Source organism: Bubalus bubalis, chromosome 14, assembly GCF_019923935.1.
Source record: "Bubalus bubalis isolate 160015118507 breed Murrah chromosome 14, NDDB_SH_1, whole genome shotgun sequence".
Taxonomy (NCBI): Eukaryota; Metazoa; Chordata; class Mammalia; order Artiodactyla; family Bovidae; genus Bubalus; species Bubalus bubalis.
The window spans coordinates 18,271,036-18,296,643 of record NC_059170.1 but is presented as its reverse complement, the minus strand read 5'-3'; the positions used below and the strand labels follow the sequence as shown (position 1 = coordinate 18,296,643).

Here is a 25,608-nt window from a genome sequence, read left to right as displayed (position 1 = left end):
AAAAAATAACATATTTATCCTTAAAGGAAAACAAAAATGAAAGTCCAAATCCCACCACCTGTAAATAGCCATCTTTATTCACTTTGTTGTACTTTTCTTTCCTTTTTTTTAACTAGAAACACAGAAGGACATTATATAATGATAAAGCACCAGTCCACAGAGAAGACATAGCTATTCTAAATTTGTGTGCAGCAGACAACAGAATTGCAAAACATGTGAATGAAAACTTGATAGAATTGAAAGGTGAAATAGATGGACCCACAACAGTTTTAAGTCTTCAACGCTAAACTCAAAAATTGATTGAACAGTTAGATTGAAAATCAGCAAATATTTATAGAAATTCAACAATAGCATCAACGAATAGGATCTAATTGATATTTATAGAACATTCCACCCAGCAACCTCAGTATATACATTCATTTCAAATCCTTACAGAACATAAACAAGTATGACCATATTCTGGGTCTTAAAACAAACCTTGACAATTTAAAAGGAGTTAAATCATACAAAATGTTTTTAAGATACGTACACATTTTTAAGGTACGTATTTGTATGTATTTCTCAGTTTAATATGTTTCTGTTTCCTTTTAGTCTTTTTATTCAATTATACGTTTGTGTATATATGATATTTTTACAAAAACAGGATTACAGTATATTATCCTGTAATCTGCTTTAATATAAATATTATTCCATGTCACTGAAATGGTCACTTCTCTTTAGTGGCTACTGAACTTCCATAGTTATTGGACCAGCCCCTGTTAATGAATCTTTTAAGATGTTCCTGGTTTCCTTATTGTAAGTGTAAGAGTCTCCTGGTGTGCCCTTCTGCATATTTTGGGGTTGAAATTGTTGGATCAGAGTGTGCATGCTGCCAGGAGAAGGTCAGGCATCTTTGCTGATGAGGTTGTGGCCCATCACCTTTTGACATGGCATTTGACGTGGTGATTTAGCAAAGTCCTCTTCTGACTGGATAGTTGAAGAATGACTTCCTGTTTCAGTTTATATTTCTTTGATTACTAGTGACAGCAAACAGCTGTCACATCTTTAATAGCTATTAATATTTTTTCTTTTACAAGTCTAATATTTGCATATTTTTCTATTGGAAGATCAGTGAGAATTTTGAATATAGGGCCTTTTATATAATAGGCTCAGCTGATAAAAAGGGACAATTTAAGGGTGTGTATCTATTTTCATTTAATAAGTAACACTTGAAATCCTGGCTTCAAAATGAACAGAAATCCTGTTTTCTACCTCTTAAACATTTCAGTTCTTCAAAGTAATCTTGTGAAAAGGTCTGTTGGAAGGATCACTGTATCTTTATGACAGCTCTTTGAAATTATTTCTCATCTCAATTTAATTTTAGACTAAGCCAGCAATGTATAAATTTAAATGAATGCCCTAAATTCAGAGAAGCAGCTCATATTTCCACAAACTAACCAGGTAAAGCCAACTGAAGAAGCAAATTGTTAGCCTCATACAGAGGAAACGTGACTGTGTTTTGAAAATATTGATCAAATGTCCAAAATGTCTAGACCCCGTAGCTATCTGCTCAAATCAAACTCAGTTCCACAAGCCTGGGAACAGAGAACTAGTTTTTCCAGGTCTCCAGAAGTGACAGAAATTGGACACCATGTGTTTAAAGAGGTGTTTAGTGTTGAGTACATTTTTTTTTTAAATTTTGGCCACACCCCACAGCATGTGGGACCTTACAGTTCCCTAACCAGGGATCAAACCTGCCCCTCCTGCTGTGGAAGGCAGAGTCTTAACCACTGGACCACCAGGGACGTCCCACATCTGTTCTTTTTATGGCCCATGTGTAGATATACCACAGAAGTCCCCCTTAAATTTGAAGCCAGAGAAAACATGTCTGATCAGCAACAGTTTATCTTGGCACCCAGAGACCCAGCTGCTCATCCAAGGACAATGCCTTCTGGACCGTCAGGTCTCTTTGTGACAGGGATCTGCTGGGAATGTGGGAATAAACTGAGGTTTCTGGAGTGCTATTTTGCGCCAAGCGTTACGCTAAATGCTTTATACGTATTGCGCTAGCCCAAAAGTTCATTTGGGTTTTTCCATATGATGTTATGGAAACCCTGGAACGAATTTTGGGGCCAACGCAATACTGTATCGATTCACTTAATCTCTACTGCATCCTTCAAATAAGGAAACTGAAGCATAAACAGATGAAGTAGCTTGCCCAAGGTCACACAACTGGGAAGTGGTGGAGCGGAGACTTGAACCCAGGCAGTTTGGCTCCAGAGCCCATGCTCTTAGTCACAAGCTGCTCATAGCAAGCAAATCATAGAGCCCTATGATTAAACAAACAAATAATTTGGCTGGCAGGCTCACCCTGGAACAAGTACTCATGAATTTTCCTGTTCTAGAAGGCCCTAGAACTATTCCCACCCAATAGAAATCTGTTCTTTCTGTTGTTCAGTTGCTAAGCATTAGATGTGTGACCTTGGGCAAGTCTCTTGACCTCATCTATACACTGAAGCAAATACCACCTTCCCTGACCACCTTATGGAGTTGGGCTGAGGGTTCCGTAGTGTTACACAGCCTTTCCCTGCCCCTGAAGCAGACCATCTGCATCAGACTCACCCGGGAAGCTTGTTAGAGCTACAGATGCCAAGGCTCCATCATCTGTCCTCAACCAGGATCTCTCGCAGTGAGGCTCGGGCAGCTTTATTTTTCCCAAGTTCTAGTAATTTAGATGGGCAGCCAGTTTGAGGATCCACTTGGCATAATGTCCACAGACCCATTTTGTTAACTTGTTAAATGCTAGGTAAATACTCGGTGTGCCTCTTCTCTTGCAATCTGATCTTCAGATCAGATCAGATCAGATCAGTTGCTCAGTCATGTCCGACTCTTTGCGACCCCATGAATCACAGCACACCAGGCCTCCCTGTCCATCACCAACTCCCAGAGTTCACTCAGACTCATGTCCATCAAGTCAGTGATGCCATCCAGCCATCTCATCCTCTGTCGTCCCCTTCTCCTCCTGCCCCCAATCCCTCCCAGCATCAGAGTCTTCTCCAATGAGTCAACTCTTCGCATGAGGTGGCCAGAGTACTGGAGTTCAGCTTTAGCATCATTCCTTCCAAAGAAATCCCAGGGCTGATCTCCTTCAGAATGGACTGGTTGGATCTCCTTGCAGTCCAAGGGACTCTCTCAAGAGTCTTCTCCAACACCACAGTTCAAAAGCATCAATTCTTCGGCGCTCAGCCTTCTTCACAGTCCAACTTTCACATCCATACATGACCCCAGGAAAAACCATAGCCTTGACTAGATGAACCTTTGTTGGCAAAGTAATGTCTCTGCTTTTGAATATGCTATCTAGGTTGGTCCAAAACCAGTTGGGTTTCTCATGGCTTGAGTTTATAGCAGTTCGGCAAATGTTTATTGAGCAGCTGCTAGGTGCAAAACCCCACGCCAGGCTCTGGAGGAGTGACAAGGCTAGACAGCAGCTTCTGGCTGAGGTCCAGTGGCTCTGATGGCTTAGTCGAGTCAGCCAGCACCCCTCTCCCTCAGGTTCATCGCTCCTCTCTGCACCTTTCAGGTGAGCTCCAGTTTGCCTTCGTGTGCTTCCTGCTGGGGAATGTGTACGAGGCCTTTGAGCACTGGAAGCGGCTCCTGAACCTTCTGTGCCGGTCAGAAGAGGCCATGGTGAAGCACCACAGCCTCTACGTCAACCTCATCTCCATCCTGTACCACCAGCTCGGCGAGATCCCTGCCGACTTCTTTGTGGACATTGTCTCCCAGGACAACTTCCTCACCAGCACCTTACAGGTGAGCGGGCTTCTGGCTGACACCCAGGTGGGTCAGAATGAAGGCCAAGGTGTGTGAAAGCACCCACAGAGGCTTATATTTCTGTCTCTTGCTGTTCTTTCCTTGGGGCTTCCCCAGGGACTCAGTGGTAAAGAATGTGCCTGCCAATGCAGGAGATTCAGGTTTGATCCCCAGTTTGGAAAGATCCCCCAGAGAAGGAAATGGCAACCCACTCCAATATTCTTGCCTGAGAAATCCCATAGACAGGAGCCTGGCGGGCTGTAGTCCAAGGGGTCACAAAAGAGTCGGACACGACTTGGCGACTGAACAACAATGCTTTCCTGAGCCAAGCTTTCTTCATTTCAATTTCCTAATCATAGACTATTCCCTGGTTCTCTTTCTCCTACTCAATTGTAAGCTCCTTAATGCCAGAGACCCTCTCTCTGTACCCTCTTCTCCCTGCCTCACCCCAGCATGCCTAGAAGTGGGGCACTTGAAATTTGAATCGGCCCCACCCCTCGAGCAACTGCACTCAAAACAGTTTTTCTTTCTCCTGGCCTAGAGCTGTGAGTTGCTGCAACCCAGTAGGACAGTTTGAAAGCTAGTTATTCCCAAGGAAACATCTGCAACTGCTTAGATCTCATTTAAGCACGAAAGTAACTTTGATTTCCTGTTCAAACAAAATGTGCCAGTTTCTGCAGAGATCCTCTGATAGAAAAAAGTGAAATTTGCTTTTAACTCAGCAATTAAATTTTCATTATGAGTGGTAATTAGGGAAGAAGCTTCAAACAACTTAAAATCTTCATCCTGTGCTATTTCCTCCCTTTACAAACAGATTAGCTCCCTTTATGTTCTTGGGACAGCCTCTGTCACTCACGTTTTGTAACTTTCTCGAGTGTAGAAGAGGCAGAGCTGCAGGCTGTCAGTTTCCATACTTTCTCTTCCAGGACTGCTTTCTTGTCCCTGTGTGGGAGACCCCCATGGGCCTACCCCTTAAAAGGGGGCCAGTCACTCATCTCCCACTCCCATGCATGGAAAGGGGAGGAATGAACAGTCATGAAATGCCTGTTGACATTTAATGGGCACCATGCTTCTCTGTCTATGTGGGTTCCCTCATTTGATCTCTCTGGAGCACCATAAGGCAGGGAGGATTATTCCCATTTTACAGATGAGAACACTGAGACTTACAAAGGTTAAATCATTCACATAAGGTCACACAACTGGTAAGTGGTAGAGTCAGGATTTGTACCCAGGCCTGAGTCTTGATTTCAGGCCTGTGCTTATGCCCCTACATACTGAATACAGTGTCTCTCCCTCTGGAAAGAGTCTTGATCGACATTAGTGGCGACACCATCAGGGGCCTGTTTCTCAGACGTAAAGAAAACTTTTCTAAAACCAAAATGCTGTCGGAAGAGTCCCTGTGATCAAGCAGCTGCGATAAAACTCTGGATGTTGAAGGACATGTGCAGACGAGGGATGAGTCAGGCAAGCTGATGGTGTGAGCCTGGCATATTCCACTTCATACAAGTTATAAAACTGCCCTTTTATTGGTTTTTGATGTAACAGAGAAATTAAATCCCTTTTCTTCCTCTGCAGGGGAAGTCCGCCCCACAGTTACTGGGTTGAGGGTTGCAGAGCAGTAGGAGGCCGCAGCCCGCTAACCTGCCTCGGGCGGTGGCTGTGGCCCTCGGGAACACACACTGCCCTTGCGATGCGCATTGATGCTGTCGCGCAAACACAGGAGAGCCACGCTGTGTCACTGGCTGTCCCAGCCACTGTCAGCGCAGCCAACAGCTGAGCTCTAATTGCTGAGGCTTTGTTGCCAGCAATGATTGATGAAGCAGAAAGGGCCCAGCTGGATTGCTCGATATCCAGGTGGGGTGTGCAAAGCTGATGGTTAGAGGCATTCTGTCTTTGGAGTTTTCACCAAGAAAATTCAGTGTCATTATTTGGAAAAATCCAGGACACATGCCTTTTAAAAAATAAATCAGCATCTGTTTTTGCGCATCCTTTCTTTATGTACAACATTCTTCTGAAAGTGTTGAGGGACACATACGTGAGTTAGCCTCTTTCTTGGAGGTACAGAACACTTTTCTGAAGCCAGCATACTGTTGGAAGAGTCCCTGTTATCAGGTAGCTGACGTATAACTCTGGAAGTTGAAGGACTTGTGCGGTGGCTTCACTTCATTGATTTAGCAGGTATTTGCTGAGCACCTGCTGTATACAGGGCTCTGATCTAGGATGGGAAATATAGCTATGAGCAAGACATAGTCCCTTGGAGTTTATATTTTGGTGGAAAAGTAAACAAATGAATTAACCAAATGACTCCAGATAGCATTAAGTGTTTTAGAAGGCAGTACCATTTCCCTAACCCAGGCCTTTTGGTCTCCTCTGGATTGCATCAGACTTTACCAACTTCCGTGTTTATCCCTGTTAATCCGTCTGTCTCGCACTCGCCACCAAAAGGCACCTGTGATCCTGTCTCTCTGTGGTCCTTACTGCCTGCAAACCTAGGTCATGAGGTCTATGCTGATCCTGCTGCTAACCTGTTCTCCAGCGTCTCCTTTCTTCCCCTATTTCCCCATCAACCGCAGCGGTGGTGGTCTCCCTGCAAGTCGCCAGACCTGCCATGTTGTCTCATGCTTCCCTTTTATTTTCTTAACTGTAAAAAATACATAACATGAGATTTACCCTCATAATAATTTTTTAAGTGTGCAGTTGTTGTTGTTCAGTCGCTAAGTCGTATCCGACTCTTTGCAACCCCATGGACTGCTCTGTCCTCTGCTGTGTCCTGGAGTTTGCGCAAAGTCATATCCTTTGAGTTGGAGATGCTGTCTAACCATCTCATCCCTTGCTGCCCGCTTCTCCTTTTGCCTTCAGTCTTTCCCAGCATCAGGGTCTTTTCTAGTAATTCAGCTCGTCACACCAGGTGGCCAAAGTATTGGAGCTTCAGTTTCAGTATCAGTCCTGCCAGTGAATATTCAGGGTTGATTCCCTTTAGGATTGACTGGTTGGATCTCCTTGCAGTCCAAGGATACAGTACAGTATTGTTAACTATGAATAGAGTGGATCTCTAGAACTTTTTCATCTAGTACAACTAAAACTTTATACCCATATTTCACATCTTCTTAACTGAACCTTGCTTTTCTCCCTGCCTGCTGTGTACTCCTCATCCCACAAGGTGCCCGCTAGGCATCGCTCTCTGTGGTGCCATCTCTAATCTCTCCCTCCTTTCCATACTATTAGCCTACTTTGTACTTGTCACTGTTACATGGCACAGGCTGTGTTTGCTGAAATGTATGTATTGTCTGTCTGACTTCCCCACTAAGCCATGGGCTTTTTCCAGAAGCCTACTTTTTGTCCATCTGGTTATCTTCAACACCTAATTGAGGTTTAGCACTTATCTTACTTTGTGTTACTGGGTGTTTTTAGATGGACACAGCACATAATTCCTGTGACAATGTAAATAGATGACCGTGCTACAATACTGTACAGAGTGAAGTCTGATCAAAGAGTATTAGGAGCACCAGAGAGGGTTGGTTGGTTAGTTCATTCACACGGGTTGAGATTTAAGAGATGGAGGGTCAAGAATGGCTTTTTAGTAAAGGGGGGCATTTGGCCATGAGCTTGAAGGATGACACAGATTTCAACAGGCAAAATGTGGAAAAGATATTACAAAAGTTTGTTTCGCTTTTTCCATGGTGAGTTACATTGATGCCATCTTGGCACTGAGATCCAGTCCCCCCACACACAGGCACTCACCTCCGGGTGTTTATGAGGGAATGAATCAGCCCATAAAAGCCTTCCTCAGCAGTCGCCTGCTCTCCCCACAGGTCGCCAAGTAAGTGGAAGCAGCTTTCCTACTTCAGAGTTTAAATGGCTGCTGCCCACAGGGAGGGACTGGTGTCTGTGTGTGAGCACTTAGCCACATTAGCTTGGGTAAAATCAACCGTGTAATGCCCTCTGCCATTAGAGGCCCCTTTGAATAGATGCCACTGGGATTTTTACAAATCCCGTGGATTTAGCATGAATAAAAATGATTTGTTTTACAAAAATAGATATAGTTTTTTCTTTTACTTAAAGCAACTTGAGTTATCATGATTTGTTTAAAGCCAATGAAAGGATAATCTGATTTAATAGTATGTTATAAAGTGAGTTGCATACAAAATAAGAATTCTTATTGCTGATTGCATAGCATTTAGGCATATAGTCATGTAACTTTTTTTTTTTTTTTAATACTTTTAGTCACAGTAGGCCAAATAGGCTTTCCAGCTTCATTTCTTGCCAGTATTCTAAATACTGTCCATCTTTAACTCTCAAGGGAGAACACTAGCTCTGACAATGTCTATAGCATAGGCATACCTTGGAGATATGGGTTCAGTTCCAGGCTACCACAATAAAGCAAATATCACCCAAAGTGAGTCACATGAATTTTTTGGTTTCCCCGTGTATATAAAAGTCATACACTGGGACTTCCCTGGTGGTGCAGTGGCTAAGACTCCATGCTCCCAACACAGGGGGGTCAGGTTCAATTCCTGGTTGGGGAACTAGATCCCACGTGCTGCAGCTGAGGGTTCACATGTTGCAACTGAAGATCCTGTGTGCCACGACTAAGTCCCAGTGCAGCCAAGTAAAGAAATATATTTTTAAAAAGTCATATACTGTCATATACTATAGTCTATTAAGTGTTTAATAGCATTATGTCCCAAAACAACCTTAATGAAGAAATACTTTATTCCCAAAAAAATGCTAACCACCATCTGAGCCCTCAGTGAGTTGTAATCTTTTTGGTGGTGAAAGGTTTGAAATATTTTGAGAATTGCAAGAATGTGACATAGACACAAAGTGGCCAAATGCTGTTGGAAAAATGGCACTAATAGACTTGCTTCATGTAGGGTTACCACAGACCTTCAGTTTGTAGAAACATGCAGTGCCGTGAAGTGCAGTGAAACAGCGTATACCTGTGTTTTATCATCACACCAGCCGTGACGAGCTCCACTCACCTGCTCCTACACCTCCTGCTGTCAGCTGTCACCTCTGCACGTTTCCTGTACCTTATTGTGTTTAGCCCTCACAACAGTTTAAGAAGTTAAGTATATAATCCCATTTTACTGATTTCCTTACTGATGAGGAAACAAATAATTTTGCCCAAGATTGCCAGAGCTGGTGGATGACAAGGCTGAACTTTAATTCTGAATCTCCCATATGTGATTAGAGCCCCAGATAAAACATCCTAAATTCTTTAAATTGACCTTAGAAAGCATGATTGCTGCTGCTTTTTGTCTTCTTGATAATCACTGTGAAGTGATAGTCTTGCTTTTAACACCACTTTCTTCTTCTGCAAGTGAAAATAAAATGTTCTACCCCTGGCTAGTTTCATTCTAAGTTGAATAATCATCTGGGAGTTTAAAAAATTAGAAAATTGCATCTTTTTGGTCTAGCCAAAAAATAGGATAAGAAGTGACTCAGCTATCTACCATGGCATTTGGAATTTCTCAAGGTGACCTGACTGAACTCAATTTATTTAACTTGGGTTTAAAAGAAAGCTTTCACTTTTCTGACTAAAATAATTTACAATTTTACAATATATAGACTTAATGGTAGATGTATTAATACCTTTTTTTACAGTTGAAGAAAAATCCCCAATGGGTTTGCTTTTAGTTTTAGATAAATACAGATGTTTGTAAAATGTTATTTTTCTATTTCAAAAGTATTTTAAAAATATCCAGGGTTAATATTCCCATATTAAGGTGATTCATTTCTCAGTGATTTTAAAAAGTTTACTGTTTCACAGTAACCAGATCATTACTAAATTTACATAAGAAGGCATACAATTAATCTAAAAACAAGAGAATCAAAGTAAATTGTCTAAACATCTGTCTCAATGTGAAACTGTCTAAATATCTCCTCTTCTGAATGGTGAATTTTGTAAACTCTTGGGACAAAAATAGATCAGTGGGTCCCAGGGCTAGGGACAGGGGAGGATTTGATCCCTAAGGGACAGCATGAGGGAATATTTTTGGAGTGATGGAATTGTTCAATATCCTGATAGTGATGGCATGTGGGCCTTTAAACTCATAGAACTAGGTACCAAAAGAAAAAGCTATAAACAGATATTTATCTGTCTTGATTATGTCATATACTGGTTGCCTGGGTATATTGTTGTTTGTTGTTTAGTCGCTCAGTCGTGTCTGACTCTGCGACCTCATGGCCTGTAGCTTGCCTGGCTCCTCTGTCCATGGGATTCTCCAGGCAAGAACACTGGAGTGGGTTGCCATTTTCTTCTCCAGGGTATCTTCATGACCCAGGGATCAAACCTGGGTCTTTTGAGCATCTCCTGCATTGCAGGCAGATTCTTTTACCACTGTGCCACTGGGGAAGTCAGTGTATGGATGTATACATTCATCAAAATGAATCAAACATTTTAAATGGATGAATTTAATTGTAAGTAAATTATGCCTCAATAAAGTTGGTTTGTTAAAACAGTCAACCTGGACTGTGCCCTGGGTCTCGGAGGCCCACAGAAGGCACAGTTCCAGAAGAACCTGGTCTCCAGGCCCCTTGGCTCCCCACAGGTACTGCTGAAATATCAAGGATGGATTAAGTCTGTGTCAAGACAAAAAGAAGGTCTTGGTAGGGAAGAAGGATTTCAGTTTCCCTACTTGGACTGCATCTTGCTTGACATGTATCACTTGCTCAGCATTTATCACCATCCTCATCTGTACAATGGGAATAGTAATTTCCTGTCCTCCTACCTCCAGGTTTGTAGCAAAGATTAGACTGAAAGATTCTTCGAAAAGGACATAGCACTTTTTAAATCTGAAGCCTTATTTTTCAGACTGAAGGCTTCTGTTGTACCTGCCTAGAGTTGATGTTGCCCCGCTGGTGGTGGGGAGGGCGAATGATGAGTCTGAGCCCAGCCTGTTTCAGTCCCTTGCTGTTGGCCGTTGCTGAATGCAGGGCGATCCCTCCGTCTCATTCATATCCATTCAGGGAGCATCCTGTGGGCTCTAACTCTGTGCCAGGCCCTGGGCAATCTGCCATGTGGGTCACATGGATAATTAGGGAGTGACCTCTACTCTGAAGGGGCATAGATCACAGATGCAAGCAGAGAGGGAGCAATGCCATAAGGGAAGCTCAGGCGTGGTACTGGGGGAGCAGAGGTTGGAGCAGTTCCTTTCAGCTTGGGCTTTTATAAGAGTCCTGTCACACGGAGATGGCCTGTGAGCCAGTGGCATTCAGGGGCCTCGTAAATAAGCCACTTCCTCCCCAGGATGAGTCCCTTACTCTGTCCAGCACCATCACATAATTATTGAGCAATCATTTGGTGCAGGCACTGTGCCAGAGGAACCCAGAAATGGATTTTCATAGAACCTATGGTTGTCTTTCGTTCATTAAACGTATCATGGGTCCTTTTTATATGTCAGACTTCGTACCAGGGGAGCGGGATGCAGGTATGTAAAGGAGTCAGCGCTTTGGAGTTGCTCCTCATCTCTTGGGAGAGCTCAGTAGTAAATGGATTAGCACTGACTGAGAGTGAGACTGTGTCCCAGGTAACCCTGGGCACCAGGGAAGCGCAGAAGAGCACCTGGTCCATCCGTGGTCTGGGAAGACATCCCAAAGCGGGTGGCATCTGAGCTGAGCTTGGGTCACTAGTAGAAAGTAGTAGGTGCAGGAGGAGAAAGCAGGGGTGGAAGGGTGCTATAAGCAGAGGGAATCGCCTGTGTGCGCAGAAACACAGAAGAGACGATGGAGCATCTTTGGGTTGCTGCTCAAGGCAGCTGAAGAGGAAGGACTGTGAAACGAGTAGCACAGTGTACCATGTAAGGAGTGGAGGCTTTTGCTAATTGAGCCATCAGGACCCCTGGAGACAGACCCATGAGGGTGCAAGGCCTCCAGCGCTAAGGCCGTTTGCAACAAAGCTTCTCTGCTTCCTGAACCAGGCCCCTCCCCCGAGTTCAGCACTCCAGAGCAAGCTCCATTAGCCGCCCGCAGACAGGCCGCCGGCTTCCCCACTGCCCGCTGGCCACCGAGCTCCCACAGCCCCTCTAATTAGTTATTGATCCCGTGTTTTGTTGTGACTGTGCTTCTTGCTCCCGTGTTTAGTCAATTCTCAAGTAATGAAACCAAATTCTGTAACCTCCCCCCCTTCTGCCTCTGTACCCCCTCCCCTGTCACTTCTGTCCCTGCTCCCACCCGAACAGAGTGGCTGCAAACAAAGACTACAAACGTGAGCCTTACACCACCTGCCAACGGGAAGGCAGTGGAGAGGCAGGCGGGAGACGGTTGTCTCTAGAAGCGGCTGCAGAGTCCACCTGTTACCTTCGTGAGGTCAGGACCCCTGGAGCCCATATTCCTTCCATGGTGGTCTACGGCCACTGAGGCACGAGGGTGACGTGGATCAAATTGCTGCTTTCACCCTGCTGCCGCTTGTCTAGGGTGGTCTTGCAGGGAGCCAGTGAGTAGTCTGGGAAAACTACTTCCTTTCTGGTAATTTTGACCCAGGCATTTAACTCCCCTTAGCTTCCATTTTCATAATAGAGTCGGACACAACTGAGCGACTTCACTTTCACTTTTCACTTTCATGCATTGGAGAAGGAAACGGCGACCCACTCCACTGTACTTGCCTGGAGAATCCCAGGGACAGCGGAGCCTGGTGGGCTGTCTATGGGGTTGCAGAGTCGGACATGACTGAAGCGACTTAGCAGCAGCGGCAGTGTGTCTTCCCAGGGCCTTGTGAGGATCTATTGGCTACTCTGTGAAACTTCTTTGAAAATAGTAAAATAGTGTGAGGAGGAGAAATGAGTTTGCTGTCATTTTTAGAAGGGATTGAGATCCAGGACAGTCTGAAATGGAGTTTCAGATGTAGAGAAAATTACTCTTGTTTGCCCCTACCCGCATTTCCGCTAGTCATAAAGAATCCACCTGCCAATGCAGGAGACGTAAGAGATGCGGGTTCGATCCCTGGATCGGGAAGATCCCCTGGAGGCGGGCACGGCAGCCCACTCCAGTATGCTTGCCACACCCATTTGGGTTGCTGTTGTGAACAAAAAGAAACAGAAAATAAAAGATGTTAGAGATGTTGGATTGCTGATGGAAATGTAAGAATGGCACAGCCACTGTGGAAAACAGTATGGTGGTTCCTCAAAGCATTGAATAGAATCACCTTATAATCCCACAGTCCATTCTGGGTATATACCCCAAAAGAATCAAAAGCAAGGCTTCTGTAAGAGATATTTTTAGATTCATGTTCATAGCAGTTTTATTTATAATAGCCAAAACATAGAAACAACCCAAATGGCCGTTGATAGATGAACGGAAAACAAAGTGTGGTATATATATACAATGGAATATCATTCAGCCTTAAAAAAGAAGGAAATTTCTAACACATGCTATATGAGTGAGCCTTGAGGACATTATGCTAAGAGAAAGAAGCCAGACACAAAAGGACAGATATTGTATGATTCCACTTATATAAGGTACCTTTTGGGGGTTTTTTGTTGTTTTTTAGTCGCTAAATCATGTCCTACCCTTTTGCAGCCCCTTGGGCTGTAACCCACCAGGCTCCTCTGTCCGTGGATTTCCCAGGCAAGAATACTGGAGTGGGCTGCCATTTCCTTCTCCAGGGAATTTTCCCAACCCAGAGATAGAACCCACATCTTCTGCATTGGCAGTTGGGTTCTTTACCACTGAACCACCAGGGAAGCCCCATGAGGTACCTGGAGTAGTCAGATTCATAGAGATTGAAAGTAGAATGATAGTTACCGGGGGCTGGAGGAGGGGGGATGAGGAGTTAATGGGTATAAAGCTTCAGTTGGGGAAGATGAAAAAGTTCCAGAGATGGTTGCATAATAATGTAAATATACTTAATGCCACTGAACTGTACTCTTAAAATGGTAAATGGTATATATATTTAGTGTATGTATTTAGTACAGTGTTTTAAATGATAATTTTTTAATGGTTAAAATGGTATATTTTGTGTTATGCATATATTGCCACAATTTTAAAAAAAATCAAAGACTGCTTTTAAGGAGACTACAAACCTCACAATGTATACAGTGCGTACCCACACCTGGAGTCCATTTAGACTAGAGCAGCAGTTCACCCTCAGCGGGTTAGGGCCTGGGGCTTTTTATGGGACCTAGGGGCTATAAGCCCCCCACACCTTTCTTAGCACCAGCTGGTGTCGCTGCTGCCTGTTTTTCTAAGTTCCTGCCCAGGTGCCCAGTAGATCTCACCAGAGGGCAGGGCCAGGTGATGGCCCTGCTGGCCTTATTCTCAGTGGGGCATCTCTGCCCAAGACAGTAATTTTCCATTCCTGTCCTGCCCCAGCTTCTCATCTGGGCTTGGACCTTCTTTCTTGGTTTGGGGGAGAGCACAGCAGGTGTCCTGAGTCTGTGCCAGCAGCAGCTGATCCTCCCGCCCCGGAGAGCCGAACACCCGGAGGAAATTTCCACCGCTTTCTCAGCCCCTGCGTGTTCTCAGGAGTGACTTCTCCTCTGTTCTCTGTAGGTTTTCTTCTCCTCTGCCCGCAGTGTTGCTGTGGATGCCACTCTGAGGCAGAAAGCCGAAAGGTTCCAAGCTCACCTGACCAAGAAGTTCCGGTGGGACTTTGAGGCGGAGCCTGAGGACTGCGCCCCAGTGGTGGTGGAGCTCCCCGACGGCATGGGGACGGGCTAACTGGGAGAGCTCTCGGCCAGGGGAGGCCCCCTTCCCCACGGCTGCAGTCCTGGCTTCTCCATTCACCCATGCAACTGGGACCTGCTGGGGCAGGAACCTCGCTAGGTTCTGCAAAGATGAAGCCAGAATCCGCTCCTTCACCAATAATCAAGTCCCTTCAGTGCCAGAGAGGCTGTTCCCCATCTAGCAGGCACCTTGTGGGTTTCCCGTCAGCCTGGTTGTGGTGCTAACCCAACTGAATTCCACACGGGCTCTTGGGAGAGACCTGCCTCAGCAGCAGTCTCCTTCCTTCCAGAAGAGAAGCTGTTGAGCTGCAAGCCCGAGATTGCTTATTCCATAGAGTGGTTTCAGGAAACCCTGGACTGCCCAGGAGTCTGAGATGTCAGTTGTTGACTTTTCAAAAGTTAAACACAGGGTAATAGGGAAATGAGCCAGAATTTCTGCCTGCCTCTTGTGGATGGGAATACATCGCATAAAACATGGGCCTGTGACCTCTCTGGAGCCCCAGGTTGAGGAGGGCGAAATAAGACAATGGGTTAAATCTGGCGAGTGGTCAGCTCTTGCAGTCTCTGAAGTTCCTTGCTCCTGTCCAGAGGTCCCAGTGGATAACCTTTCAAGATGGTTGTGGCCCCTGAACTCAGAGGCCTCGCTAGTGCCACTCTCCTCCCACCTGTTCCATTCTGAGGCCTCAGACCCAGAAGTGGCCCTTGGCAACCGTCCCAGATGGCCCTGTTCCTCACCAGAGTCACCACGACTGTTTCTGATGACCTGGAGATTCAGCAACAAAGAGAACGGTTCTTGCTCTGGACAGGCTTCATTGGCCTCGTGGAAGTTCTGCATCTTTATCCAGAGCTCCAGAGACGACCTTGTCAGCCTGGGTCCCCCTGTCCTGCTGTGGAGACCACAGGAGTGGATGATGGTTCCTGTTTCCTGGGTGTCCTGAGGGGCTCGCCCATCACGTGCCCAGGCCCTGGCACCCTGACCTCACTCTGTTGTACCTTGATGAGGGTCCCTGTCCCACTGCCTCCCAAGACTGCAGCTCACACCAGGTTTCTGATTGAGAATCCCCGCTGGTTAAGACTTTCAGTTCCATTTGTTTCCTTGGAATTGTTTTTCCAAGAGCATAATGTACATTAAAGTCTTGGAGTTGAGACCAAATCCCTTTGTGTGAGTCTCTTGCGGATGCCCAGGGCCCCACACAGTCAGACACTGTCCTGAACCACACATGTCCTACCCCCAGGTGCCAGAAGACCCTGCCCACCTCTGCAGGCTCTGAGGAGGCAGGCGGCCAGTGACGTCGCCTGTCACCATGGGGCCTGCGGGATGAGCACACCAGAAGGAGGGATCGAGGCCCTGTATCTATCTAGTAACCAGCAGATTCACCTTGTGTGGGTCTACTATTCTTTTTCTCCCCAAAGCCCACACTCATCAGAACTACCTGGGGAGCTTGTTAAAAGTGCAGATTCCAAAGGAATGAAGCCCTGATCCGTTCAGCAGCATACATGTACCTTGAAAACACTGTGCTGAGTGAAAAAAGCCAGCCACCGAGACAGCATGTCCTGTGAGTCTGTTCGTATGAATCGTCCAGACTGGGCAAATCCGAGGAGACCAGGGATGAAAGAGTGAGAAATGGGGAATGACTGCTAATAGGTACCAGGTTTCTTTTCAGGATGATGAACAGGTTCTGGAAGTAGATAGTGGGGGCGGTGGTTCAACCATATAGTGAAAACCACTGAAAGTGCACACTTAAAAATGGTAGATTTTATGGTGTGTAAATTGTCATTTCAATTTTTCGAAGTTCAAGCTTCTAAGTCCCACCCTACAGAAACTAAGACAGTCGGTCTGGATGTGGCCTGGGTTCTGAGGCACGCTCGGTTTTGACTTAATACCTAGAAGTAACAGCATCGCAGTTTAGTACCTGGAGCTCCATTGAGACAAGTTGCTCCCGATGACCTTGTCAAGGCAACACCTGGAAGCTGGGCCACGTGACCTTGTCCTCTAACCTTGTTGGTCTCATGTCTATACAGACACCCCTCTCTGCCCACCGACACAAAGGGTTAAGGAAAAGTAGCTACAGTTTAGAAGTACTCTGTTCTGTCACTTAATCCTCACAACAGTACTCTTATTATCCCCAGTGCTCTTATTATCCCCATTTTGCGGATAGGAAAATAGGCTCAGGAAGCTTCATTTTACCAGGGCCCCATAGCTCATAAGGATTGGGGCAGGAGTCAAGCCAAGCCCGTTGGTGCCCAGAGCCCATGCTCTTCACTGCATCCACTATGATTTACTCCTTCCCTACCCTTGCCTATGCAGGACAACCTTCCCCTCTCTCTGCATCCCCAGGTCTAACCTTGGCCCTGTTGACAGCCGGCTGTGTGACCTTGGACAAGACACATACATTCTCTGGGCCTCAGTGTACTTACGTATAAAGTGAGAGGGTTTGCTTGGAGTGGAGATTTCTGGTTTAGACACTCCAGGCTCCTTCAGACTCCCTCCACTTAAAAAATGGACCCCTGTGTCATTTTAAATGTTTTCAAAGGGAAACTGCATTCACACGAGGTGATACGGCTGGGCTGACAACAACAACCACAGGTCTCTTGTCTGGGGCTGGAGTGACAGCCACACTGTGTCCTGCCTGTCCCAGCTGGCACCTCTGTGTGTCTTTGATGAATAAAAAATGTGAAAACAAATTAATTATTACTTAACACTTGCAGTATTTTTGGAAGGCAGAAACCTTGAAAACCATGAACCAGTGGCATCACTGATCTCTAAGCTCCCTTCCAGTTCTAACACATTTAAAAGTGAAGCTATTGGCAGGACCTGGCCTGATTTTCAAATCCCCTCAAATGCAGGCCTCCTGGGGTCTGGCTCTTATTTGCCAGGCTGCTTTATCCTATTAACAGAATCAGCAGAGGTAGCGATTCCCCAACGCCTTCCGCTGTCCCTGTGACAAACCCTGCTGCTCCGGGGCCCCGCTCCACCTCATTTCTCACCACTTGAGGAGGGGAGGAGTTCCCCGCCACTGATTGCCTCTTCCCACCGGTAATTACTTTCCCAACATCATCCCCTTGTAAATATTATTTAATATTCTCAGGGCTCTGTGACATGTTGGTTTCTCCAACTACTCAGACTCTGGCTTGACCGAGATGCCATCCCCTGCTGAAACGCGGGCTGGAAGAGCAGAGGATGCCGTGGCAAAGCCATCACTGAGTCACGGCCGCCAAGACCGAAAGCAGGACGGAGCTGGGCAGCTCACCTGAGCTATCTGTGAATACTGGAGGCGGTGCGGTCCTGTGACTCCGCAGAGCCACCCCCGCAGGCCACGGCACTGCTTTACCCAGAGCTCACCACAGCTGGGTCATGCAGCCTTTGCAGTCGTTAGGCCCTTCCAGTCCCTTCTTCTTCTGCAGCATCCAGTGTCTGTCTCTGGGGCTGGCTTGTTCTCACAAACCCTGGGCACCTGCTGTGGACTGGCAGGTGGCCTCCCTGCTGAGATGGGGGTTGAGGACCAAATGTAATGTCAGCTGCTCCCTGCTGGGGGGCGGGGCAGGAGCATGTCCAGCCCCTCCCCCACCTGCTAGGCCTTCTGTCCTGTGTCCTCAATCTGGGGCTCACCTGCACAGACTCAATAGATGTCTCTGGAAAACAGGGATCCTCAGGGTTCTCAGGCTGTCAGTTAAAAACCCTTGGTGGGAGGAAGGTAGGAGAAGTCAAGAGGCTTCAGTGCAATGTCAGATGGCCAGTTTCAAAGCAACTGCACAGGGGCACCATCCTTGCATCTCTGTCTTGCTTCTTCCCTCCCCAGATCACTCTGTTTTCCCTCTGTCTGCCTCCAGACGTCTTTACCTGGCTCAAGTCTGGGCTCTGCATGGCCAAGGGGGATGCCGACAGATGGAGTTTCGTCTTGAGGAGACGGAGCTGTGGAATGAGAAGCAGTTGGAAGAAAAATGTGGGACCTTCACCCAAGAGCAGAGAGGCTGGGAGAGCTGTCTTGAAAGAGGAGCTCTCTGCATCCTTCAGAAGGCAGAGCAGAGACTCCAAACTGCAGGAGGCAGAGCTTGGCTTCCCTTCTTTACCCAACTCTCTGAGCGCCTGTCCCTGGGCGCTTACATTCCAGTGAGGTGAGGGTTGGGGACAGCAGGCAATAAGCTTGATAAGTAGACTACAGACTAAGTGAGTTGTGAGAAATGCTCTGGAAAAAGAGCAGAATGAAGGAAATGGAGAGTCCTGGCAGGGCAAGAGGACATGATGCAATTTAAACGGGGTGACATTTGAGCCAAGACTGGAAGGAGGTGAACAAGTGAGCCATGCAGGTATCGGGCAAGAGTGTTCCAGGCAGAATGAACAGTGAGTGCAAAGGCCCTGGGGCAGGAGCGTGTCTGGCGTGTTAGAGGAGCACCAGGGGGTCAGCTTGGTGTGAGTGTAGTGATAAAGGCAAAAAATGAAAGGAGAGACCATCTCCAACTGTACAGAGGGATCAGGTTGTCCAGGGCTTATAGACTGTGGCAAGAATGTTGCATTTTACTCAGTGAAATGGGATCCATTAGAGGATTTTAAGCAGAAGAGTGACGTCCGATTTTTGTTTTAACAGGATCACCAGCTGCCCTGTTGGAGATAGACTGCAGGGGGATGGGTGGAAGCAGGGAGACCAGTAAGGAGGCTGGTGCAATGGAGGGGACGGGTGATGCTGACTTGATGAGGGTGGGATCACGTGTGCACGCTAGGGCTGGACTCATGACTCAGATCAAGGATGTACTGAATGTCTTTGCAGGGCTCTTCCACCCTGATAACCCCTCCTCTTAAGTCTCAGAACCTGGGCAGACTACTGACTCCTTGGGTCCCCCCACCCCCACACTACGAGTCCCCTGTCAACTCTCCCATCAGCGATCTGCCAGCCCTGCCAGTTCCCAGGTGTCCATGTGGTACCTTAGTGCAGGTGGGGCGATGATCAAGGGCTGGGGAGGAACTCACAGGGATTCTGGGTGGTGGGGCGGAAGCAGGGCCTCGACGGCTCTGTTGAGAAACCGTGAGTGAGTCAGGGCCACCGTAGGCTGTGTTTGCACTGCCAGCACCCGTGCGGCTGTTCTTCCTGCTAGTGCTTGACGAGGAGGGTCACGCTGGGTTCTCACGACTAACGGAAAGTCAAGGGTTGTTGGTACTAATTTGTCCTGGACAAGAATCATTCACACACCCACTTCCGTGGACTTCCAGGGGACTAACATGAACTGGCGTGGAGTTGGGGGCCTTCCTCCTCACGGCTGGGAACGTGTTGGGAATGAGCTTCACCTTATTCCGGCTGAGCTCCAGGTCTTTGAGGAAGGTCTTATCATTCCTTATTGTGTAGACAGGAGTCAAGGTGAGAGAGGTGAGGCACAGGCGACCGAGTCTCCAAGCCCGAATCCTAGCCTGAGTCCAGCACAGCCCTGCCATCACACAGCTCTCCTTAATAAGGACGGTTACATAATCTGGGATAATTACCAGTGGATCCAAGGCCGCCAGCCTGGTAACTGGCAGTGTCAGCCACTTACAAGAGTGGTGGGCAGGCCCCGCTGGCCTCTTGGTTCATGACAGCTGCTAATATTTCCACCCAGACGCTTAGTGTCCGGATCTGGCCTTGGCCACGATGGACCGACTGGTTCAAGCGAGGTGGCACCTGGGTGTGGGAGGAAAGGGGGCAGCATTTGGTCCAAAAGAAGGCTGCTTCTAGCCTCTGTGGACCACTGGGGCCCCCAAGGGGCTGCTTAAGTCTGGGGTACGACTGAGCCAGGGCCTTTCCACCCTGTCCTGCTAGAGTTGATATTGAATTTGCAAAAGGTATTTGCTTGAGAGAAAGATGCTTTGAGATGTGGGGCCTGTGAGGAGCTGATAAAAAACCTGGACTTCCTCTGTGGACCAATACGCCGTTCTATTCCAAGTCTAGGAGCCTGAGGGCTTCCCTATTGGCTTAGACGCTAAAGAATCTCCCTGCAATGAAGGAGACCCGGGTACCATCCCTGGGTGAGGAAGAGCCCCTGGAGAAGAGAATGGCAACCCACTCCAGTATTCTGGCCTGGAAAATTCCATGGACAGAGGAACCTGGTGGACTACAGTCCATAGGGTCGCAAAGAGTCGTACACATCTGAGCGACTAACACACACATGTACACATGTCACAGAGGAGGCCGACGATAGAGAACAGGATGTCGGGGATTGGGGGGGTGTCTCCGTGGAATATTTTGAATAAAGAAGGCTAGACCATTGTTTATTTTCCCTTTTTATTTATGTCCTCTGCCCATTTTCCTGTTGAAATCTTTAAAAAAATTTTTTAGTTTCTGTAAGACATTATGGAAAAACTTGAATGAACTTTTTGGCTGACCCAATAAAATATGAATTTTTCTTATCATAATAGATCTTGACATTACAAATATTTCCTGCAATTTGCCTTTTAATTTTATGACGTTTTAAAATGTAAACTTTTTTATGTCAAATATGTTGAGCTTCTTCTTTTTGATTTGGTTTTTTACTGCTTTAACAATTTTCCCCACTGCTTTAAATGCTTAAAAGTCCATTCCTATATTAAGATGAAATATATACTAACCTATATTTTGTTCTAGTGTTTCTCAGTGTTTTCGTTTTTCATTTTGTATTTTGCCGGAGTCAAAAACCCTGTTTCCTTGGCCTCACTTAATCCGTCCCCACTCCTACTTATCACACCTCACATCTGCTCTTGATTTTTCTCTCCAGATTTTAAGTCCTAACAACCATTTCACGCCTCCAGCCTTGTCCTTTCCTTGGCCACCGAGGGCTTCTCAAAAGCCTTCCTGATCCCCTCAGAGCATTTACAGCCAGAACCACACCCATATCCAGCCCTCAATATTGTAGGCTGGTGACGTGGAATGCTTTTCTTGTTGCTTCCCAAGGCTAGAATTGTTTGTTCGCGATTCTGCACTGCCTTTTTCCAAGCATGGAGCTAAGGGCACCAATGCTTTGTTGATTGAAGGATCATCTGTCCCTCTCTGAGAAGGTCCCATCGCTGTACCCCAGAATGGCCAGTAGCTGCTCTTTGTAGACTAAACAACCCATTTCTCTTCACCCCTCTACTCATGTCAAGCCTCCTTTGCTTTGAGGAAGACTTTTTCTATTCCACAACATCTTTGGTAGGCATGCCAATCACAGTATCTCGTTCCATCCTTCCACCCTCAGAGACAGACACACAGCTTCAGCTAGACCACTTGGCATCTTCCCTGGGATGCTTCTTCTAGAAGGTGCAAAAAGATACCGCATACTTTTGGAGTTATGGTGTAGAGGACTCTTGGTTGGGCCTAATAGGGATCGTGATATTTAAAAAAAAAAAAAAAAAAAAACCCTTGCACCAGAAATGAGGGTGAGAATAACACAGAAAGAAGCTGAATTGAGAGATAAGCATGAGAAAGAGAGCCAACAACATCACTGGAACATCTGAAACCAGCCCCACTTGCAGCCCATCATCCCCAGTATTCCTCCAAATGAGCCAATATGGCTCCCCCACCCCCCTAGTTTAATTTTGTTGTGGTAATCACTGCAGATGGTGATTGCAGCTATGAAATTAAAAGATACTTACTCCTTGGAAGGAAAGTTATGACCAACCTAGATAGCACATTAAAAAGCAGAGATACTACTTTGCCAACAAAGGTCTGTCGAGTCAAGGCTATGGTTTTTCCAGTGGTATGTATGGATGTGAGAGTTGGACTGTGAAGAAAGCTGAGTGCCGAAGAATTGATGTTTTTGAACTGTGGTGTTGGAGAAGACTCTTGAGAGTCCCTTGGACTGCAAGGAGATCCAACCAGTCCATCCTAAAGGAGACCAGTCCTGGGTGTCCATTGGAAGGACTGATGCTGAGGCTGAAACTCCAGTACTTTGGCCACCTGATGCAAAGAGCTGACTCATTAGAAAAGACCCTGATGCTGGGAAAGATTGAGGGCAGGAGGAGAAGGGGACGACAGGATGAGATGGCTGGATGGCATCACTGACTCGATGGACATGAGTTTGGGTAAGCTCTGGGAGCTGGTGATGGACATGGAGGCCTGGCGTGCTGTGATTCATGGGATCGCAGAGAGTCGGACACGACTGAGCGACTGAACTGAACTGACTGAACTAAGAACATTTAGCATGAGACCTACCTTCTTAAGAAATTGTGAGTGTACAGTGCAGTGTTGTTGACTACAGGGTCAGTGTTGTACAACTTACTCATCTTGCTTAACTGGAACTTTATGTCCATTGACTTGTAACTCCTCATTTCCACCTCCCCCTGGCAACCACCATTCCATTCTTTGATTCTATGAATTTGACTGTTTTTGATACTTTGTACTATTCACAATAGCCAAGATGTAGAAACAACCTAAATGTCCACCAATGGATGAATGGATAATGAAATTGTAGATTATGCATACAGTGGGATATTATTCAGCCTTAAAAAAGAAGAAATTCTGCAATATGTGACAATCTGGATGAGCCTTGAGGACATTATACTGAGTGAAATAAGCCAGTCCCAGGAAGATAAATACCTTTTTTCTTTAGGCTCCTTTGTGACAGGTCCCTGCCCTTGCAGCCAAAAGAGTCCATACTAATTCATTCCTGAATGGTAAGGTTTTGGACTTTATTGCCTTTCTGTCTGCAGAACTCCCAAGGTGTCAGAGCTCAAAGGAGCACTAGAGGCCATAGGCTGACCTTGCAGTCAGTGAAACCAAGATTCCAGGAGGAAAAAAGAACTCGTCCAAGCTTACATGGCGAGTTGTTTTCTGCCCAAAAGGAAAAAGGAGCTTGAACTCATTGGCCAGCAGCCTGGAACGTGCCGTGGGCCTCAGCCATGGCATCGGAGTGCCGAGTGGCTATTGATCTGTTGTCTTTGGATGCATTACCCAGACAGGATTGCTGCCACCCCACAAGAACATGTGCAGCCAAGGGAGTGCTCCAGGATGGGCCCGAACCAGGCTGGGGAGGGCGTCAAGGGCTGCTGCTTCTGCTCCAGACCCTGTGGCCCCTGTCAGGAGAGGGTGGCTGTGATCGAGGCTATGGCTGCTATTTACTGAGTGCTCACTACGTGCCAGGCTGCATCTTCGATAATACAGTAGCTTTGCATACATTCACCTTCATATGAAGCCTAGCGGCATTCATATGAAGCCTAGCGGCGTCCACATGAAGGAAGTTACTGTGGGAATCCCCATCCTACCAGCGAGGAAACAGGCCCAGAGAAGTTAGGGAACTTTCCGATAGTCACGCTGTAATTGAGCCACATGCTTGGACTAGCTTCCCAGGTGGCTCAGTGGTAAAGAATCTTCCTGCTAATGCAAGGAGATGCAGGAGATTCGATTTTGATCCCTGGGTCGGGAAGATCTCTTGGAGGAGGAAATGGCAACCCAATCCATGTTCTTGCCTGGGAAATCCCATGGACAGAGGAGCCTGGAGGGCTGCAGTCCATGAGATCACAAAGGGTCAGATACAACTGAGCAATTAAGCACGCATTCTTGCTTGCGCTAACCCAGGTCAGCCTGACTCCAGACCCATGATCTTACCCTTTGCATCAGGGGAGGCAAACTCGGACACTGACAGGGGTCAGGTGGGCCCGTGGCTGAGTGGACAGAAGCCCACTCTGCTCCCGTGCTCCAGCCTAGGGTGGCCAATTCAAGGCAGGCTTGTTAAAGCTTCCAGTTTTTCAAGAGAAGCCAGAAACTCAAATTTTTACATGAAACTTCTCTATTTTAAAGCATTGGCAACAAACTCAGATTTAAAAAAAAAAAAACCAACACTGTGCAAGCCAACCATAAGCCCATGGATTGTGGCTTTTCTGCTCTACTCTACTCTTGCGTGGCTGGATGATGATATTCTAACCCCTGGGGGTCTCTGTCCATCCCCTGGTGGAAGAACTGACGTTGTTAGACTTTGCCCCTGCCCAGGCCTGCACTCATTCATTCCTGAATGTGCCTCAGAGGCGAAGCAGCCAAAGTGGGGGCAGGGTAGGGGTTGTGTGGGAGCCAAGAGAGCAGACGGAGACTTACTCTTCAGTTTTATGGGCGACAATGGAACAGCCCATGAGGCAGTGTGAATGGGCGACACCCCACGGTAACTCGGCAAAACAGACATCGGTACTAGATATGATATCCTTCTGAGCCACAGGTGTGGTGCGCTTATGGCCATTGGGCTAGAAAGAGGAAACACCTGGATTCTGGAAGTGGCAGCCTCCCAGCCTTGCTCATAATGATAGTACTAGGGGGAGTCACTGAAGCTTTCTGGGACTCGGTTTTCTCATCTGGCAAGTAGGGGTATTAACCGCCTCTCAGGATACGAGTGAAGAGCACACGAAGGACAGACTGGAAGTGGCTGGCACACAGTAAGTCCTTTTCTTCCCGCTCTGTTCAGGACACAGCCAAGAACCAGGAAGGTGAGGGGAAGGCTCGTTCCTGCCATTCACTCAGACGCTGCGCTTGTACTCAGTCCGCACTGAAGGCAGGTAGGCCTGGTCATCTGTCGGAATCAATTAGAGGGGAAGGCGATGGGGAGCTGGCGGGGCAGCAGGCCTGTGTCACTGTGGATACAGGCCCAAGATCACAAGCCAACTGGGCTCAGGGCCCTCTGGGGACAGGGCTGGGCCACAGCACACGATGCTCTGGGTGCTCCTCAGAGGCTCAACATGTTTCCTGCTTCCCATGAGGCAAAGGGGGGTTCCTGGGAGGGGTGCATTCTTGGAGGCTTCAGGCTCGTGGACTCACTGGACACCGAGCCCCAGGGGTGGGGGCTCCTGGTGATAGATCCAGGCTGGGTATGCCCCAGCACACACACTGCCACTCCGGTCCCCACCCCAGGGAGACGTGACAAATTGATTGTGACGCCCTTTCCTTCTCCATGTGGTGCCCCAGGCAGCCTCAGCCAGTGCAGGAAACTGACACACGAGGCGAAACCCGCTTGTCTTTCCTGATGCAGTTTAAGTGCCCTTGTCTTAGAGCAGGGACGAGACAGGCCCAGAGAGGGCAGAGCCCTGGTCCAAGGTCACCAGCATGCTCAAGTCAGGGTGGGCATCCCAGCTGCCCTGTGCAGCTGGGAGCATGGGCTCTGTGGGGGTGAGGCTGCTCAGTAGGACAGGTGTCCTGTGGCCTCATCTACCTGCCCCAAGCTTGAGATCTGCATTCTCACCTGTGTTCCCCACCAA

At 47.2% G+C, this 25,608-nt stretch overlaps 1 protein-coding gene across 4 annotated transcripts in view; it reads left to right on the top strand.

Annotated features, from left to right (window-relative positions):
- Positions 1–25,127, top strand: part of AAR2 (AAR2 splicing factor) — a 29,862-nt gene extending 4,735 nt beyond the window's left edge. For 2 of the 4 annotated variants that reach the window (XM_006072461.4, XM_006072460.4), the window contains exons 3-4: positions 3,560–3,789; positions 24,822–25,127. In XM_006072461.4, the coding sequence (XP_006072523.4) occupies positions 3,560–3,789; positions 24,822–25,112 (521 nt within the window). In that variant the 3' untranslated portion in view covers positions 25,113–25,127. Of the gene's footprint in view, positions 1–3,559; positions 3,790–8,663; positions 10,037–14,280; positions 15,607–24,821 lie in introns of those variants that run through there. The other 2 variants (XM_025263546.3, XM_044927688.2) reach the window with 2 other exon arrangements.
- The last annotated feature ends 481 nt before the right edge of the window (positions 25,128–25,608 follow it).